Source organism: Strix uralensis, chromosome 9 (assembly GCF_047716275.1).
Source record: "Strix uralensis isolate ZFMK-TIS-50842 chromosome 9, bStrUra1, whole genome shotgun sequence".
NCBI lineage: Eukaryota > Metazoa > Chordata > Aves > Strigiformes > Strigidae > Strix > Strix uralensis.
In genome coordinates this window covers 1,829,941-1,847,378 of record NC_133980.1, presented here as the reverse complement: position 1 = coordinate 1,847,378, position 17,438 = coordinate 1,829,941, and the positions used below count along the sequence as shown (strand labels likewise).

Sequence of the window (17,438 nt, the reverse complement as noted above, 5' to 3'; positions counted from 1 at the left end):
ACTATCCCCCTGCACGGATTCAAATGCTCCCATATCCTGAACAGCCTGCACTGCTCTGCTGCCTTTCCTGACAAGGATGAGGATACAGCACAGGAAAGAGCAGCAAGCATGTGCAAATGTAGGAAGCAGGGGGGCTTTTTGACCGACGCTGTAGGACTCCTGAGCCTTAAAGCAGGCAACAGGATTACAGCAGAGGTCTACAAGACTATGAAGTCACGAAGAAACTGCCTTTATAAGTGACCAGCATTATCCAACCTTAACGATATCCTCAAATACAATACCTGGCACTTGCTCAAATGTCTATTCAGATGTCTTGACACCTTTGCACTACACCAGCACTGACAAATGACAACAACATCAGATATCAGTCATTTGAAGATTATGTTCTTGAGTCAAGCCCTTTATTTTCAATCTTAAAGCAGCAATTATTATGCTTCGCTGCAGCCTGCCACACTGGTAGGAAGCAGCTTTCAGAACATCCCTGGAATGAATCCACGTACCTGCACTCCCACAGTTTTGATTGGTAACAAGAAGGCATTCAGTGAATGTAGGCTTGTAATCTGCATCAGCTTCTCCTGGTCTTCTTCACTTGTACACGCTTTGACCCTCTGCAGCAAAGTATGTGGCTGTGCAATGACGCAGAAAAATAAATTTTAATTAAATAAAGGCCCCAAGCACTCAAACAGAGCTCATACAATGCTAATCAAATTATTATTTAAGTAGCTGTTCGCTTAAATTTAGTCCACATTAACCCCTTGGAACTATTTAAAAATATTTTCCATTTAACAACTAAATTTTAGCAACAGCAGTTTTGATTGGACTGCATGTAGTTCAAGGTGAAGCTCTCAAAGGCCATCGGTGAAGCTCTTTTCCTATGCTCATTCTCTCTCTCACAAAGCTATACTTTTCTTTTTTTTGTTGTTTATTTCAGATACAGAACAAAGCAATATCCTATTACTCCACACCACAATTCAACAAGTTTTCAAGGAAGTACTCCCCTTCCATGTTTTAGAAGTCATTTTGAACTTGGGATTTAGAACAGGCCTCTGCTAACAACTTTCTAGCCCCCTGCAGTTTAGTTCAAGTGAGTTTACAGTAATCATGAAGGTCATAACAGTTAAGAGATTGAGAACTTAAACATCATTGATTAAAACCTTCATGTTTCTCTTCAGGATACCTGGCAAGCACTAATTCCTTGCTCCGGCACTTTAATTTAGACATTTAGTCATTGTTAGGGCATGCAACTCTAGAAAGTTACAATTATTTCAGGGAGGAAAAAATCTCCAGAAATCCTCAGCTGCACAAAGTTTAATTAAGACAAAATCTATGTACTGGTTGAAAAGTAGATAAACTCCCATTTTTCAAAAACTAACATTTGCACCAGTCATAGTGTGAAAAATTCTACTGTACTATACTGAATGGCTTCAAGTGAATTGTACTGAAATGCATTACTCTTTGAAGAGCACAAAAAACTGGTTTTAAAATTTTGTCAGCTTAAACCCCATGGCAGGCCACTACAGAACAATCACACTACTTTTATGCATGTTAGAATTTCACAATTTTGTTACCTTCTTAACACTTGCAGAAAAATCCGCAACTATTTTCAAAATGTTGTTTGTTTCAGGAAAGTCTTTGCACACATAAGGCTCTTCAGCACATATCACTCTGATTGCTAGACCAGGACCTGCAATGCAGAGTTGAAAAAAAAATTATACTAAAGAACAGGAAAGCTGACTTTCATCTGAAAACATGACAGCATCTGGAACAGCAGGTCAATCACTGAGGACAGTATGCTTTGCCATTGTACCTATACTTCAATTGTCTTAACACCCTACAAGATAAAAAATACACAAGTTGTTTTTTCCAGAACAGTATTTCTGTTTGGTACATTTAAGCGTTTTTTTTACCTACACCTTAAATGGGCTGGCTGTTTAAACCAGCAATTAGTGGTGATGAAGTGTGGTAGATGGCAAAGCCAGAGCAAACGGGAACCTCCTCCTTCCCTTCACTAGGCAACAGGGATCAGAGAGTTGAGTCTCCACGGTTTCTAAAGACCCCTGCCAGCTCTCTGACCTTTTAGCTACTCGATACAAAAACACATGTAATTTCCTGGAAATGTCTGAAGACAGCTTCTTGCTTTTCATGTGATGCTGGCGCATCAGCGCAACAGCCTCCACACTCTGCTAGGGACTACTACACACCCTGCAGGACAACTTCTACAACACAGGGACAGAAAAACATTCCCCTCTTAAAAGGACGTGGACTTTGCTGTCTGATATGTAACTTTGATGTTTTCTGGTGGAGAATTGTTGTTATTCCCCACACAATCATTTTCAGAACAGCAAATGCCCCTTAGAAAGGCAGGCGGATATAGACCATTATTTCAAGTAAGATATATTTGACAGCTCAGGCAGCATTCAGCTGTACTTCACTGATAATTCTTATGCAACTAAAAAGAAACAACTGCAGCTAAAAGCAAACTCAATTATAAAACTTTTCTTTAATCACAATACATAATAAAGCTGCTCTTAAATGCTCTTTTCCTGAAAGAAGACCCTGCTTAAGTAAAAACTAATAAATCCATCTTTTTTTTCCTGTTTAGAGGTAAGTTTTATGCTCCAGCATTAATTTACTCTACAGGTTAGGTATATTCTAATTAATACTGATGTGATCCATGGCCCCTCACTAAGTAGCACAGACCGACTCTCATACCTGGGAAGGGATGCCTCGAAACCAGCTCTTCAGGAAGACCAAGTTCTCTCCCTAGCACTCGCACTTCATCTTTGTGAAAGTCTTTCAGTGGTTCTATTACTTTACCCTTAAAGAAGAAAAAGCAACTTACACACTCAAACAAAAAGCCTCAAATGTTCAGGTTATGGCAGTCAAACTGGCCTGCTTTTCACAGCATCGCCTGCCAACACTTGCATAAATGCTGGAAAGAAAGTACATGTGATTGTGGGCTTTGTAAAAACAGTTGCAGGACAGAGGTTTGTCCTTGCAGGACAAGGAAGTTTAAGTTTGTGCCAGAAATATCAATGGCACAATCAGTGTAGATATAGCTGTAGGTCATGCCTGCTTTGTCTTCAGTAATTCAGATCTTTCTTCTCTTCCCTAGATGTTCAAACCCATCCAGAAGCCTTGAAAATACTTTCTACAGTATTAGAGGTGTGGGTCAGTAACTTATTTTCTCTCCTACAGTTGGGCACTTACTAATAACTGAGCACCTTCCAACAGAGTTATGTGATGTCTCGTGCTGATTCCTTCTTATAATACAGTTGGAGAACTTAACCATTCTAGTATCAGAAAAGGCAGAACAGGGCAGTCTGCTACATTTACTTCATATGCTAATAGTTAAGAGCTCTGCAGGAGAAAGGTATTCAAAAAGCTTTTCTGGACTTTGGACTGAACAGAGTTGATTGGGAGCGTAATCAAAGGGACAGGACTTGGGCTCCTTATCTTTAGACAGTTCAACCTCCTGTGTTCGTATCATCTTCAACCTCCTGGCCGTCATCCACAGATGTCCATGTCGGGCCATTTCAGATAGATTTGTGGGTTCTTAAATTGACAACTGGCAAACAGATTGTGTGCCACCAGTGTACTGCTGGCAGACAGCTGATCAGGTTGCTAGTAATGTGATGCAGAAGCTGTGTAAGAACAGAAAGAACTCATCCCTGTAGGCACCTGAAAGAATTAACCCTAGATTTCAATCCATTTAAATGTATTATTCTCATGCTCTCTCAAGAGAGAGGAGAATATTATGCTTGCAGTGCTGAACATTACTAGAGGTTCAAGAGAAGAATTCTGGCCCTCTCTCAACAGGAGCTGATTATTTTTTCACTAAAGCACTGCCACCGCTCTTGCCTGAAACCATAATGTGCCAGAAATGGACTATCAGTACCTAAAGGTTACCCACTGACTAGTGTTCAGAACAAGATACGACAGAAGGAATAAATGACCCATTACACCACAAACTCCAGCTGAACCAGAATAAAGTTGTCTGAGAAGTCTTAAACTCCTCTCCCACTAAAGGCACGTGGCATTGCTCTGCTTCCTTACTAGGATGCAGGTTTGTTTTGAGGATTAAAAAGGAAAAGTGTGAGGAAACAGCTTTCAATGTGCAGCTGAGACCATCACTGTTCACACTGAATGAATCCACGCTCAATGGGTTGACATCTTCCTCAGTATCCACTGCTGGACAATACTCAAACAATTTTGACTACTTTGGGAATGCAGCAACTAGAAAGAAATGTAATAATTGCAACATATTACAATAGAATCTGAAGGGCCTCATCAGAATAGGGTCCCATCAACATGGGACAGTTATACCAGCAAAACACAGAAGTTGTGCATTTTTGATACTCGGCTTCACACCTGTGAGAACCAGAAGGATACACCAGTATCCTCATTTTCATTTACCTCTTCTCTTAACTTTCGAATCAGCTCCGTGTCGTTATGATGAGTTTTGATGACTTCAGCTTTACCGCTTGCAACAAGGGAAGCGCTTTCAATGAGATCAGGTCTGAGGGTACCCTGAGCAAGAAAAACCTCTTCAGGTTTCAGATTCATTTCTCCAATAACTTCATTGGCAATCTATAAGATGGAGAGAAAAAAGAAGTGTTCCGATTTACTTTTTGGTTGTCAAAGGTCTAAAGGAAGATAATGGATTGCCCAACGAATGCTACTGAGCTGCAAAAGCACAAACAAATAGGAAGACTAATTATGACACTGGCCCACTGCTGAAATAGTCCTATAACCCCATATTTCGTTGAACAGAAAATGGAAAAAGACATCTTCAGACTACAGGAACACTGCTGCCTGTTAAATGTTACATTCTCCCTTCATCACCAACACTGACTGCTGACAGATGGAAAATGGGTCATCTTCAGCAAAGCACCAGAAGCATGCCCCAATTCATGTTACCCATGGATTTGGTGAAAAAAGATTACATGGAAGTTTATGAACAGCCAACCAGTACATCTAAACATGCTGGTGGATCTTGTACAACGCTCGTGAACCATGCTGTGACCACTGAGTGAGTGCCAAAAGTTTTAGGTGTAGGATAATGTGCCAATGGCTTCTTATGTCATCCACAACTGAAGACCACTGATGCCACTGAGTGCACAGCACGTTAGAACGTAACAGCCTGACGTAGAAGATTTACCTAGAAATTGTATCATTAAAAAAAGTAACCCCCAAACCAACAAAAAAACAAAACACTAGCCAACAAATAATTATAAACATTACCTTAACAAAGGTGTCACCAATAATTTTTCTTTTTTCTTCAGGACTTGTAGTCATATTTAAGGTCTTGCTAATTCTTTTGCGTGGAGTTCTGTCCTCATCCGAGATGGGCAGAGTTGTTGTCCCATTATAGAATGAATGAGCTGCATTCACCACTGCATGAAATTACAGGAATTCTTTGGCAAAGCTGGTAAAGATTTTTATGCAAGGTTGCAAAAATATAAGTTTCACTCTACTGCTTTAAAAAAAGAAAATAAAGATCACTCCAGTGCTTTGACTATGAACTGCATTAAACAGGGCTGTTCAATACCTCAAGAATTAACTGTAACAAAAGCATTTTATTTCTCTTATTAACCTACTCTAGAGGCCATTTTTTTTCATATTATGAGGCCAGGCAACCATGTGAAAGTTGAGTTCTTGCTTCCCCTCTTAGACTATAATTTACTTGCTTTATTTAAATAGTTTACAGGATGGTATTTCCCCAAGGCCTTTCTGCAACCAAAATTAAATGATGCACTACTTACTCATGGTGCATTATGCCTCTTAATTTAGAGAGGCTCTCAAGGCAGAGATCAGCTAGGAGACTCTGGCATTTTTTACCAGCACTGAATGCCATGACCTACAGAAGGAGCATTTCCAGCAAAGGGATTCCCTCAATTTGTACTCTGGCAGCCAGCCAGAGCCCAAGTTTATTGGTCTACAGAGTGCAAAAATAAGACCTAGATTTTCCTCTGAAAAAAGTAAAAACAAAATTAAAAAAAAAAAAAACAAAACACGCGTGAGGAACAGAAGTTAGACTTTGCTGCATCAGAATGTTGCAGCCCAACGTGCAAGATGCGAGCGTGCGAGCTCCCTGCGCTGTGTCCCGCTGACGGGCTGGTGGGAGGGATTGCTCACCTAGTGCCATGCCTCCTGACCAAAACACGAGAGAGAGACACTTGGCAGCAGTACTTACGCACAGCCCCAGGAACAGGCAGCTATTGCTCATGAAAGAAATCAGCCGGGCAGTACAAAGCAGCTCTCACTGTTTGCATAACTCAAACATACATAATTTGTCTTCTCTGAGCAACTCGCACTTCAGGTACCAAAAAACTCTAAACCTTCTCATCAGCCATGACAAGGTACCTTCTGCTCTCTCATCATGTACTGCTTCTCAACAAGTTACTCCAAAAACAACTAAAACACATCTATTTAGAAGCCAGAAGAGTGAAAAAAATGCCTTGAACAAGTAATTTTCACTGTAATAGCATTCAATCACCCAAACGAGCTCACAGTTTAAAAAGAAAGAGATCCAGGACAAGAAATAAAGTCCCGATGGAGGACTGTTAACCAAGCTACTGAAGAAAACTGCAATCAGATGAGTTTTGCAGCAGCTGAAAAGGATTGCTCAGCCATCAGCAGAAAGGTGACAGGCACTTCTCCACTGCTTCGCTGCGCCCCAACAGCAGATAGCAGATCTCAACAACTGATGAGATGGGTCAGTTCAGTGTATGCTCCAATCAAGTAAGTAAGGCTTAATATTTTAGGTTTGAATTTTTGTGAACAGGCCTGGGTGGTTCCAAATTAGCAACCATGCTTGGGTATGTAAAGTCTGAGAACTGCAAAGATCATTCAAATCAATGAAACAAAACACTGAACGTCCATTTTAGGAGAGACTGGACACATTAGCAGTATCGGGCATATTGAACAAAATTATGGTACCTTTAACTTGAATCCCAAGTTTTTTGAGTGCCTCCTCCACAGACTGACTCTCTCTTTTGCGCATAAAACCATTATCTATGTGTACAGCTATGACCTGATCTCGATTTAAAGCTCGGTTCAGGAGAGCAGTACACACTGTTGAGTCCACACCACCACTGAGTAAAACCTAAGGATGAGAAAAAAAAAGGAAAAAACAAAATTTGGTCAGCTGTCTACAGGGAAAGTGTTAACAAATAGTTCAACTATGAGGACCAGAACAGACTTATACTCAATGATTTGGAAGAAAACAAGAAGTCAAAGAACGTATTGACCCAATTGTGCAGAATTTCTAAAACCTGTTTAATGTATTACACAAATCATGGCAATTCTGCATTTTTCAAATTAACTTGAGTAACTCTAAGTGTCAGTGCTTTTGTCAAGCTTTTGCAAATAATCTTTCAGCTTCAATTCAATCTACTTACCAGGACTTTTGATGAGCCCACTTTCTCTTTGATATCTTGAATGCACTGAAGTTCTCTGTTTTCCACTGTAAAGGTACCACTGCATCCCGCAATATCATAGAGAAAATTCTTCAGGATCATTTTTCCATTCACTGTGAGGCTAACTTCAGGGTGGAACTGTGCTCCATACAGTTTTTTAGATTCATTTGCTATGCCTTCATTGGTGCAAAGAAATGAGCATGGCAAAAAAAAAATAAAAATTGGAAGTGAAACACATACCCAAGAAAGTCAAGTATACACTGCTTGAGTGATTTATTCTGCCACATTTTGGCACAAATAACCAATCAAAACTAAAGATTCTGGTTAAGATTAGGAACGAGGGTACTGCTACATATCCAGAACACGTAATCCTTCAGAAACCAGGGAAAACACTCAGACATCCTAGGAAAACCCTTGTGAAAAGAGGAAGTCAATGACATGAATTTTTTTCTCCCCACAGGATACCTCCTACAACCCCCGTTGGAAGGGCTGTGCTGGGTAAGCTGTGCACGTGTAGCACCATCGCTCTCCTCCTCAGCAGTCTCAGGAGGGTTCCTCTGAGTAGATCCAGCACTGCACTTGCACCAAGTAAGCGTTGGTCAGGCTGGGATTAACAAAACAGCAGGGAAACTGCCTAATTCCACTGACCTGCGCCAGACCCCCAGCTACGCTGTATCACTGTATTTTTTCCGCTGCTGGAAGCCTGGCTACTGCCTTACCAGCATTTCTTCGCTTGCTTACGCACAAGGAGCCTCAGGCTTTTGTAAGAGCCCACGGGAAACGGCACAGGAAAGTGTTCCAGACAGGAAAGGTACAACTCTGTTTCTAATCCCTCCATAAAGTGGGATTAAAGATATCAGAGCTCTGGTGGAGCTTGCACAATGGATGCAGCAAACTTTACACAGCAAAAAAATTTATTTTTTTTGTAGGCATGAGTTCTTGGTGGCTTCAAAGGCAAGCCAGAATATAACGAATGCTCCGTCTAATCTTAACAGTAGTTTGGAAAGAATCTTTCTGTAACAAAACATCTTTAAGTCTGTTAAAAGGTCAGTTTTTCTCAAATTAGTTATCTGTCTGATTTAAAAGCAGTATCTTAAGCTTTTGTTCTTTTTTTTAAACGAAATATTTAAAATAAACCAGGTGAATGATCTGAGATCTTACTAAGTGGCTCAGCCAACTTAAGACCTCTCCAGGTCTCACATCTCCTAGGAAAGAGACTCCAAGAAGCTGTTTGGCATTCAATAATTTGAGTAGCTTTCAAAAACCAAATTCTAAGCTCCTACATTTTTCTGTGACTGTCTGTGCGTAGTATTTGAAACACTGCTTTCAGTACCAACATTATTTTTGCTCAGTTGAACATTCATGCAATAATACTAAATACAATAGCAAGTTAATCAAGCTTTAATAATTAAACAGTGTTTGACTGTGTTCAGTTTTGGTCCCTGCTACACAAAAATGTGGCCAGGCTGGAGAGGGCCCAGAGAAGGGCCACAAAGATGATCAAAGGCCTGGGCACCATGTGAAGAAAGGCTGAGAGAACGGGGTTTGTTCAGCCTCGAGAAGAGAAGGCTGAGGGGAGACCTTATCGCCATGTGCCAGTGTTTGAAGGGTGGCTACAGAGAAGATGGAGAGTCCCTTTGTACAAGGAGTCACAGGGAAAGATATGGGGTGATGGGTACAAGTCTCCTGGGGAGATTCCGATGGGACACAAGAGGAAAATTTTTCACGCTGAAAACAATCAGCCACTGGAATAATCTCCCCAGGGCAGTGGTGGGTTCCCCAACATCAGACACTTTTAAGATTCAGCTGGACAAGGGGCTGGGCCAGCTTGTCTAGACCAGGCTGTTGCCAAGAAAGGTTGGACCAGATGATCCTTGAGGTCCCTTCCAACCTGGGATTCTGTGATTCTTTGACTTGTACTGTGCAAAAACCAAACAAACACCACTTATACTGCACACATCTTCCACTCCCCTGGCTTAAGGGCACACAGTAGTTTATTTCAAAGAGAAACAACACATACATACTTTGAAATAACATAAACCATAAAAATAAAGTTAAATTTTCCTTAAACCACCAATTTAAAACCAAGACCATTCACTTTCGTGTCTATTTGTCTCTCTATTATCAAGACAGCACAACATGCAAACAAACACATACCAGAAATTGTTAAAAACAATTCACTCACTTGGCAATTAAAGAACAGGATAGTCTGTTCCCATTTGGTTCTGTCTGCCATATTTTTTCCTCTAATGAATACTATCATAAGACAATTTCAGTATAAAATAAATACCTGCTATAATGTTCCCAGACTGTGCAACCACTTTGAATCCATCAGCTACTTTATCCACGCTATCTCCGTGAGTGAGGAGCACAAGCTCTTCCTTCTGAAGGCCCCTAAACAAAGATTAAAAACTAGAATCAATTAAAAAAAGAACAAAGACCTAACTACCTGCATTTCCAAGAGCCTGTAAGGATCCCCATAAAAGCACATCTCAGTTGACCAGGCCTGTTTGAAATATATGCAGGATTTCCTTCCCAGAAACAGAGCTCTCCAACTCGGAGATGTCTCCATTGGAAGCTGCGTAAGTTCTTGTACAACACACCCTTCATGCAAGAGGTAATTTATCTTAATTTAGAAGGGTGGCGGGTTTTTTTATAACCATGCCAATATTAAATTATCCCCTCTTTGACATGTAGAGCCATCTAGAGTCAATTGGGATACTTGGAGTCCTGCCTTTTATTTCAATGAAGTGGAGTTTTCTTGGTCAAAATTAAGTGTTCTCAAGGCAATTTGGGAACCTCAGACTTTAGGCAGGGTATAAAGTTCTGCAGTAGCCCTACAGTGGAAAGTTAATAAAACTGTAATGCCAGGTATGAGCAAACTGTTAGAACTGTTACAAGGAACTTGAGAGACATTGACAAACTACCAAGAAATCTACTTCTGGTTTTATAAAAAAAAAAAAAAAAAAAATCACAAAGCAATTTTAAAGGAAGGTAGAAGATGAATGGTTTCAGACTTTCTATTACCTTTCAAAAACTGGATGGGTGCCAACCAATACAAGAGTAATGCACTGCACAGCAGAAGACAGAAGAGCTTAACACAAAGGTTCTCATGTTGTGGCACACTTTATGGTGTCTCAGTGAAGATGTTCTACTTTGAAATAAGTGGTTTACATGGTATTCCAAGCAAATACATCTGCATTTCTAGACTCAAGTTGAGAAGTTATGCCTAAGTATTTGCTTAAATGAGTGACTTGCTTACTCAGGAACACAGCTGTAGAAGTTCTATGAGAAATTATCAGATAAGCATGGGTGCAATTTCACTATTTTCTTTAAAATAAGCTTCCCCTCATGCAGACACCAATTTCCAGGCTGGTATTTCCAACATTGTTTTGATAACTTAAAATGTCTATGCACCTGAACAGTGAACATGTGTTATCCAGAGTAATGTTGAACACTCCATCCTCTCGAACACTCTTCTTGTGCACCGTACCTCCAAATACCTTATTCATCATCTGTCAAAACAAAAACACTACATGAAAAAGCACCACACAATCTTGTACCACTTTATACCTCAGTCTGCCTATGACTGACAATAGCTCTAGCCCTCCAACACATACCAACATAGTTTTTCATGATTATACTCATTTAATACATCGTTTTACAAAATTCTAAGAAGTCTCTTCAGAAATCATTGTTCTGTATTGGGTTTGCTCCCTTCTGCCAGCATAGCTGGGGACTGCTGCCGCACACAACAAAATAATATGCAAAATAATGCATATTCAATAGTGTACATCTACTTGCACTTATAAATGGCTGCCTCTGCAAATCAGCTGAGTATCTGAGGCCAGTTATGATAAAAACAGTTAAGGTGCTGAACAAAAATCTGATTTATCTATTCTTTAGTTAAGGGCCCTCCAATAGGCCTAAACTTCCCAAAATCTGGCTCCTCTGCTCTGGAGAACCAGTTAAAAACTTGAGTCTATTCCCTTAGTGTTATTTTTGTGACTCTTAATAATCCTTGCTGTATCAGAGTGGTACAATTCTCAGCCAGGTCTTTTCTTTCTAAAATCTCACCTTGGTGTTCAGAGTTCTATATCTGCATCTTAGATTTCAAAAGTCTCAAAATAAAGACTTCCTTGCAAATATAACTGGCAACTTTACAAATATTTTTAGAGTTTCACCTTCCAGCTACTTTAATTTGCAGAGGTTTAAGGCTTCATATTAGACCTAGTTTGATATTATACTTACTGTGCTTGACTGATTTCAATCTTTCTTAATGAAGTAGTAGTGCATTAATACACACACTTGATTCATTTCCGTAAAGTCAGCCTTAAGGAACTCCCCTGCTTGAGGCTAACTAGCGTGGTTTTCAATTTGCTCGGCATTTTAAGGCACATTTTAATATAACACACATTTCCCTTTAGAATGGGGAGTGCCAATATTGTTTCTGTTAATCACCTGCCTTTCTGAAGTTTTCCCAGCCATTATTCAGCACCTTTGGAGGCCTAATAACTAACTAACCCTGGAAAAAAATACGATGCACAAGCAGAAGTCATGTATCTAATCCATTCCTTGTCTCCTTGGAAGTTTGTTTCTTCACTCAGCTCAGATCTACTAGATCACTGCAGGATCACCACTCAGTCCTAAGGCACATGAGCGTTTTGTTGGCAAGAGGGTTTAAGCACTCTTAAGAACTACACTAGAAACATTCCACACTTGAAAACCAAAGGGAAAAACTATTTCACTTGTTTACATGAGGGGCACATTTTCCAATACCAACTAGAGAGGATTAGTTAATGACTGCCAGGTTACATTTATGGTGACAAAAAAAGGCAGCGTGGAACTCAATTCACAGCAGTTAAGCAAAGAGAAACCATTTATGCTACTGGTATGGCAGAGCCAAGAGAAGAATACACAGTATTGCTCAGTGTACCAATTAGCACTTTAAAAATATTTTTTGCATACATGGCATACTGCTTATATTTGAAAAGCAGGTCCTTTAGAAGTTCATCTTCAGTTAGTATCAGAAATAAGGCCTAGGAGACAGCTGCAGATAAACATCTCTCTCAACTGCACCTGCATGCCGTAGCAGATTCCAAGAACTGGTTTTCCTATTGTAAATATTGCTGGGTCGAACCATGGTGCATCTTCTGCATACACAGAGTTTGGTCCTCCAGATATAATGATAGCTCTGCAGACAAAAGATAAAGAAAACATTAACTCAAATGTATTGCTTACTCTTAAATCTATTTGCTTTAAACATAGACATTGTCTCATAATACTCTTAGAACTCTATATATCCTAATATAAATTTTAACAGATACCCTAACATATAGCTTAATTTTGCTATGCTACGGCTGTCAAAACCAGAGAGGTATTTCATCAGTTTAAACAACGTCAAATATAAACCATCTTAAACAGTAACTGTACTTTAAATTCCTCATAGCCAAGTGTCAACTACAAGAGAAGCAAGATGGCTAGGATCAAATGCAGAGTATTAGCATTAAGATATATATATATACTTCATGATGTCGGTGCCATCTGGAGGGGAGTTGCATTCAGAAAAAAAGACTCCAAAATATCTGGAGCTGCTGAGAAAACGTCCCTTAATCCCCCCTGATTACAAAGTGCGATGGTATTAGCCACAGGTTGCGAATTACAAGTCCAATACATGTGAGCATTTACGGTTTGAAACTAATACTTGACATTATAACAGAAAATTACATCTTTTCAAAAGGGAAGAGAGACCTTTGCAAACCATGATGATTTGCAAAATCGTGAACTACGGAAGTACCAGCCAGTTGAGCAATGCTTTTTGGCCTCGACCCAGGATCGAACACAGGTGTACCAGACCTTGGACTCGCGTCCTGTTTATTCCACAAAGAGCATCAACTCTGTTACTCAAAGCGAGAAATGCAAAATGGGACGAGAGAGAGGTTGCAAACACAGATTAAATGCGTCTAATAAAGCTTTCTTCTAGCATTATTTAGAACGGTTGTCATGCAAGTACTGACAAAATAGAATCTGTCTATTTTTAAGCAGCAGAAACGAGCAGTGTGCTTATACCACCTTGATCACCAGCAGAAATAATCGTGGGGTCACAAGCCCACATACCAAAGATCACCTCTCAAGTGCAGTCAGGCAGGGTGCTTGCCCCTCCTGGGGCACAGCTAGCCCTCCCTGCAGCCCACCTCCACCTCCCCCAGCCCCGGCTCCTCATTCCAACGCAGGGGATGAGGCGGAGGGCTGGGTGGGGGCTCCCCTCGGAGCCAAAGTGCCGCACCTTGCGAGCTGGAAGAGACAGCATTTATTTCTTTGCAGTCAGGATGGACAAGTGAGCTTTGGAATAAGCATACGGCTGATGCGGGTGTAGTTTACACCAAACAATCTTGCCAACTAGTACCCGCTGTACATGTACAGGCACTTGTGTTCAAGTCAGAGACCTGATGAATTTCCCAAACTCAGACTAGAGCTGCTGATAGAAAGAGCCCGAAAACCCTTAACGCCTGGTGGTAATACTGCTTCTATAACCCCACGTACAGCAACATTTGTGTAGGTGCCATACGTACAGAACACTATTTAATATTAATTAAATGACGTATAGCCACACCTACAAATTGAACCTTCTTACAAGAAGTCAATACAGTTATACACTGTCCTATTCAAACAGTAGAGTCTTAAAAAGCTTTTTTTTTCCATACTAATTAAGATTCCGCAGAATACAGAAAGGTTAACCAAATGTGTCCAAGTATTAAAGATAAAAATTATGAGCCAAGGGTGAAAGAGGAACCTGCATCTTCTCAACTGTCCAGGAGACATTAAAACCAGCATGGGATGTAGATTTTGAAAGTTTTACTGCAATAGCTTGTAATTTCTTACATACCTTCTTGCGTTGGTATGAATATACATTTTTCTGGTTTACCTTAAACCACTTCCAAACCAACCTGACCCAGCTTTGGAAAGCCTATTTGCAATTGATTAAAGGCACATCGGGAACCACATAAAAATACCAAGAGTAAAATGCACACATTGATACCCCAACCTCAGGACTCGCACCCAAGCTCAGACAGTGCCAGAATTCAGCCTAAGACCAGCGCAGACCCCGACTGTGGCACCTCCTCGGCCCAGGCCCAGGATCTTGTGGAAACTGCTAATGTCTGTCATATTTAGATGGAATTTGTCTCTAGAGATTGTTCTGAAATGATGAAAATCGAGGAGCTGGCTCTTTAAACTCAACATGTAAATAAAGTTTAGCAAAGTGTTCAATCTTGCTGCCTGTCTCAAGCCTTAGCACAGACCAAAGCGCAGCTCCTCAGCCCATCCATACACGAGCTGCAACATGAAAACCTGACTATTCCCATGATGTGGAATATATATGAAAATCTTGCAGTAAAGCCACGAACCCCTGGTCACTGATTAAAAGCACCCAACAGCTGACGTCAGTATTTGTTGAGCTTTCCTGGATGCAAATGATTGACCGAGACTGTGGACACAAACCTTATTGATCCATCTGGGTAACCAATAACCTGAAACCACTCCCTTAACCTTGAGAAGTGACCTTGTGAATGAAGAGGTGTTGCCACATTTTAGACAGCAATTATTTGGAATGACAAGTCCAACAGATCTAATCACGAGACTGAAAAATGTTCAGTTGTCAAAAGAAAGGGAGAAAAGGTCTTCCCACTACAAACCTGCATCAATACAGCCCAGGTCTGAGACAAAACATCATTAGTACTATGACCCACACCTCAAATCCAACACACAGGAGATGCAGGAATTCTTTTTAAACCAGTAGTTAGGTATGTCCATCTTTTAAAGGCTTGACTGTTAGAGAATTATAAACAAGATCTGCCAAGAGAAGGTATTTTTCAGAACATTTCTGAAAGAGAAATTCTTCATGCAACAGCCACCTGACAGATCCAGCAGTTCCTGGGTTTTCTGTTCTCTGTGTTTTTGGAAGAGATCAATAAGTTCCTATTTGACTTACTAAAATATACTGTTTACTGGTTCACTAATTAACATTGATTAGAGAAATGCAATTTCACAGCAAAGAGCTGTCTTATCTGTTGTCAGGCACAACCAAGCAGCTCACATGCAGCGTATTTCTGGATCTGTACTCAACTGACAAGTAAGATCTTTGACAATTTGTAGACTTCAGGGTGTTTATTTTCCCCCCACAAAAGAAAAGCATACCCTGGTAAGCCTAATAAAACAAGAAAAGGAAATGTACAAAGTACTAAATAATTGAGAGACCTTTTCTTGCTACAAACAATAGAGTGGTAGTTTCAGTGAGTTTTTTTAGTTGCTTCCCAGAAACAGTTTGGCATGATTTACCACAATAGCTTCAGTATCCAAGTTAGTTATTTAAATTTTATTTTTTTTTAAAATCAAACTAAGAAAGTCACAAGACTTGTCTTCTTGATTAACAGCTACCCTAGTTTAACAGGTAAAACAGCAAGATCATCTAAATTTTTTGCAGATACATATTTAAAATGGAACCTCTTAAAGTATACTTACAAATGGAAATGATTAAAATGACATTAAGGCACTGAGAAACAAATACACAAAATTAACACTGCTGCGTGAGCGTCCCCAGCAAAACTCAGGTGTTGCTGCAGAGAAGCTAAAGATGCAATCGTGAACATCATTACAATGAAAGCGATTGCACATAAGAACGAGGCAATAACCACCGCTGCCAACACCCACCGAGACTGTTACACCGAGAGAACAAGCAGAACATACAGGCAGAGGGATCGCAGGGAACAACCTACCGAAAGCCTTGTTCTCTGATGGCAAAGGCTGGCGTCTCCAAGGGGAAGATCTCGGACTGGACAAAGAGCTCGCGCACCCGGCGATCGATGACCTTCCCGTACTGTGCCCCGGCATCGAGTATGACAACGGCTCCCTCGTAGTGGTGCTGCCCATCCTTGAGCTCTCCTCCGGCGTTCTCCGGCTGCGAACGGCACGCACATCAGCGCTTCATGGTGACACACTGCAGGCTTTAAAGCCAGATCTCTTAAACAAGTAACATCTGCAAAGCTTGCTAAGGTTGCCTATATGTTAATTTATGATTAAAACGATAAAGACTAGCCAAGAAACTTCTAAAAAACATTCTCAAGTTTACAAGGACCAGTAGATGCGCTGGCAAGATAAAGGGTCTATGCATTAACACAGCACATCCCTCCCAAGCTACACAAACATGACATCCCCATCCCCAAAACCAAATGTGGTACAAATTAGGGGGAAAAAAAATATGCTAATAAGCTAATGAAGGCTGAGCTTTCCATAAATAAGAAACCATATGTCCTGTTCTCCACTCCAGCTTTTTCCATTTTACAGCTCCATATAAAACCCAGCACACCCCATAATTAAGAGCATGTGCCTTTTTCTCAAGCAAAACAGGACAGTGCAAAGTCAGAAGAAAAATGTTTTTCCCCGTCACACTGCCTCATATGCTGAACTTTCACTTGACATCACCTCCTGGAGAGAATAAAAAGGAGAAATTGAGAACAAATGTCTCTGCTAAATGATTTTAAAAAAAACAAAAAACAAAAAAACAACTTTTGAATGCAGCATTCAAGCAGATTGCACATCAGAACAAAGCAATGGTTCTCTTTGACCCCGTCACATTTGAATTGGTTGGCCAACTTCAGCTAAATCTGAAAGAGGACTAGAAAACACGAGGACAAGTTTCTGCTTTTTTAAAAAGAAACTGTGAAAAGAAGCAGCTATTCCATGGAAGTGTCCTTATCAGAGGATCTTCAAGGAAGAATGTGAACACACTGTAAGACACCAAGAAATTCATGCAGAAAAAATTCTGCTGCTTAAAAAAATTGCTTACTTTGGGGGTGTTTTTCCCTTAACTTAAAGTTTACACTGTTTCCTTGCCAATGTAGTTTGATGAAGGAAAAACTGGGAAGGTTTTCCCTTCAGCAAACACTGCCTCAAAACACATCCCGAAGCTTATACGACCGTTTCAAGTTTTAATTATGGCACGTTGGAGTTGTTCTGCAT

The 17,438-nt window shown here is 40.3% G+C and overlaps 1 protein-coding gene across 1 annotated transcript in view; it reads right to left on the bottom strand.

The window, feature by feature from the left end:
• The window catches only part of GMPS (guanine monophosphate synthase), a 31,313-nt gene that overhangs the window by 9,099 nt on the left and 4,776 nt on the right, over nt 1-17,438 (bottom strand). Inside the window, exons 2-12 of the mRNA XM_074878385.1 lie at nt 16,196-16,377; nt 12,501-12,615; nt 10,839-10,936; nt 9,712-9,815; nt 7,404-7,597; nt 6,943-7,108; nt 5,245-5,396; nt 4,417-4,590; nt 2,713-2,818; nt 1,569-1,684; nt 501-626 (exon numbers count right to left, since the gene is read on the bottom strand). Of these exons, the coding sequence (XP_074734486.1) occupies nt 501-626; nt 1,569-1,684; nt 2,713-2,818; nt 4,417-4,590; nt 5,245-5,396; nt 6,943-7,108; nt 7,404-7,597; nt 9,712-9,815; nt 10,839-10,936; nt 12,501-12,615; nt 16,196-16,377 (1,533 nt within the window). The remainder of the gene's footprint in view (nt 1-500; nt 627-1,568; nt 1,685-2,712; nt 2,819-4,416; nt 4,591-5,244; nt 5,397-6,942; nt 7,109-7,403; nt 7,598-9,711; nt 9,816-10,838; nt 10,937-12,500; nt 12,616-16,195; nt 16,378-17,438) is intronic.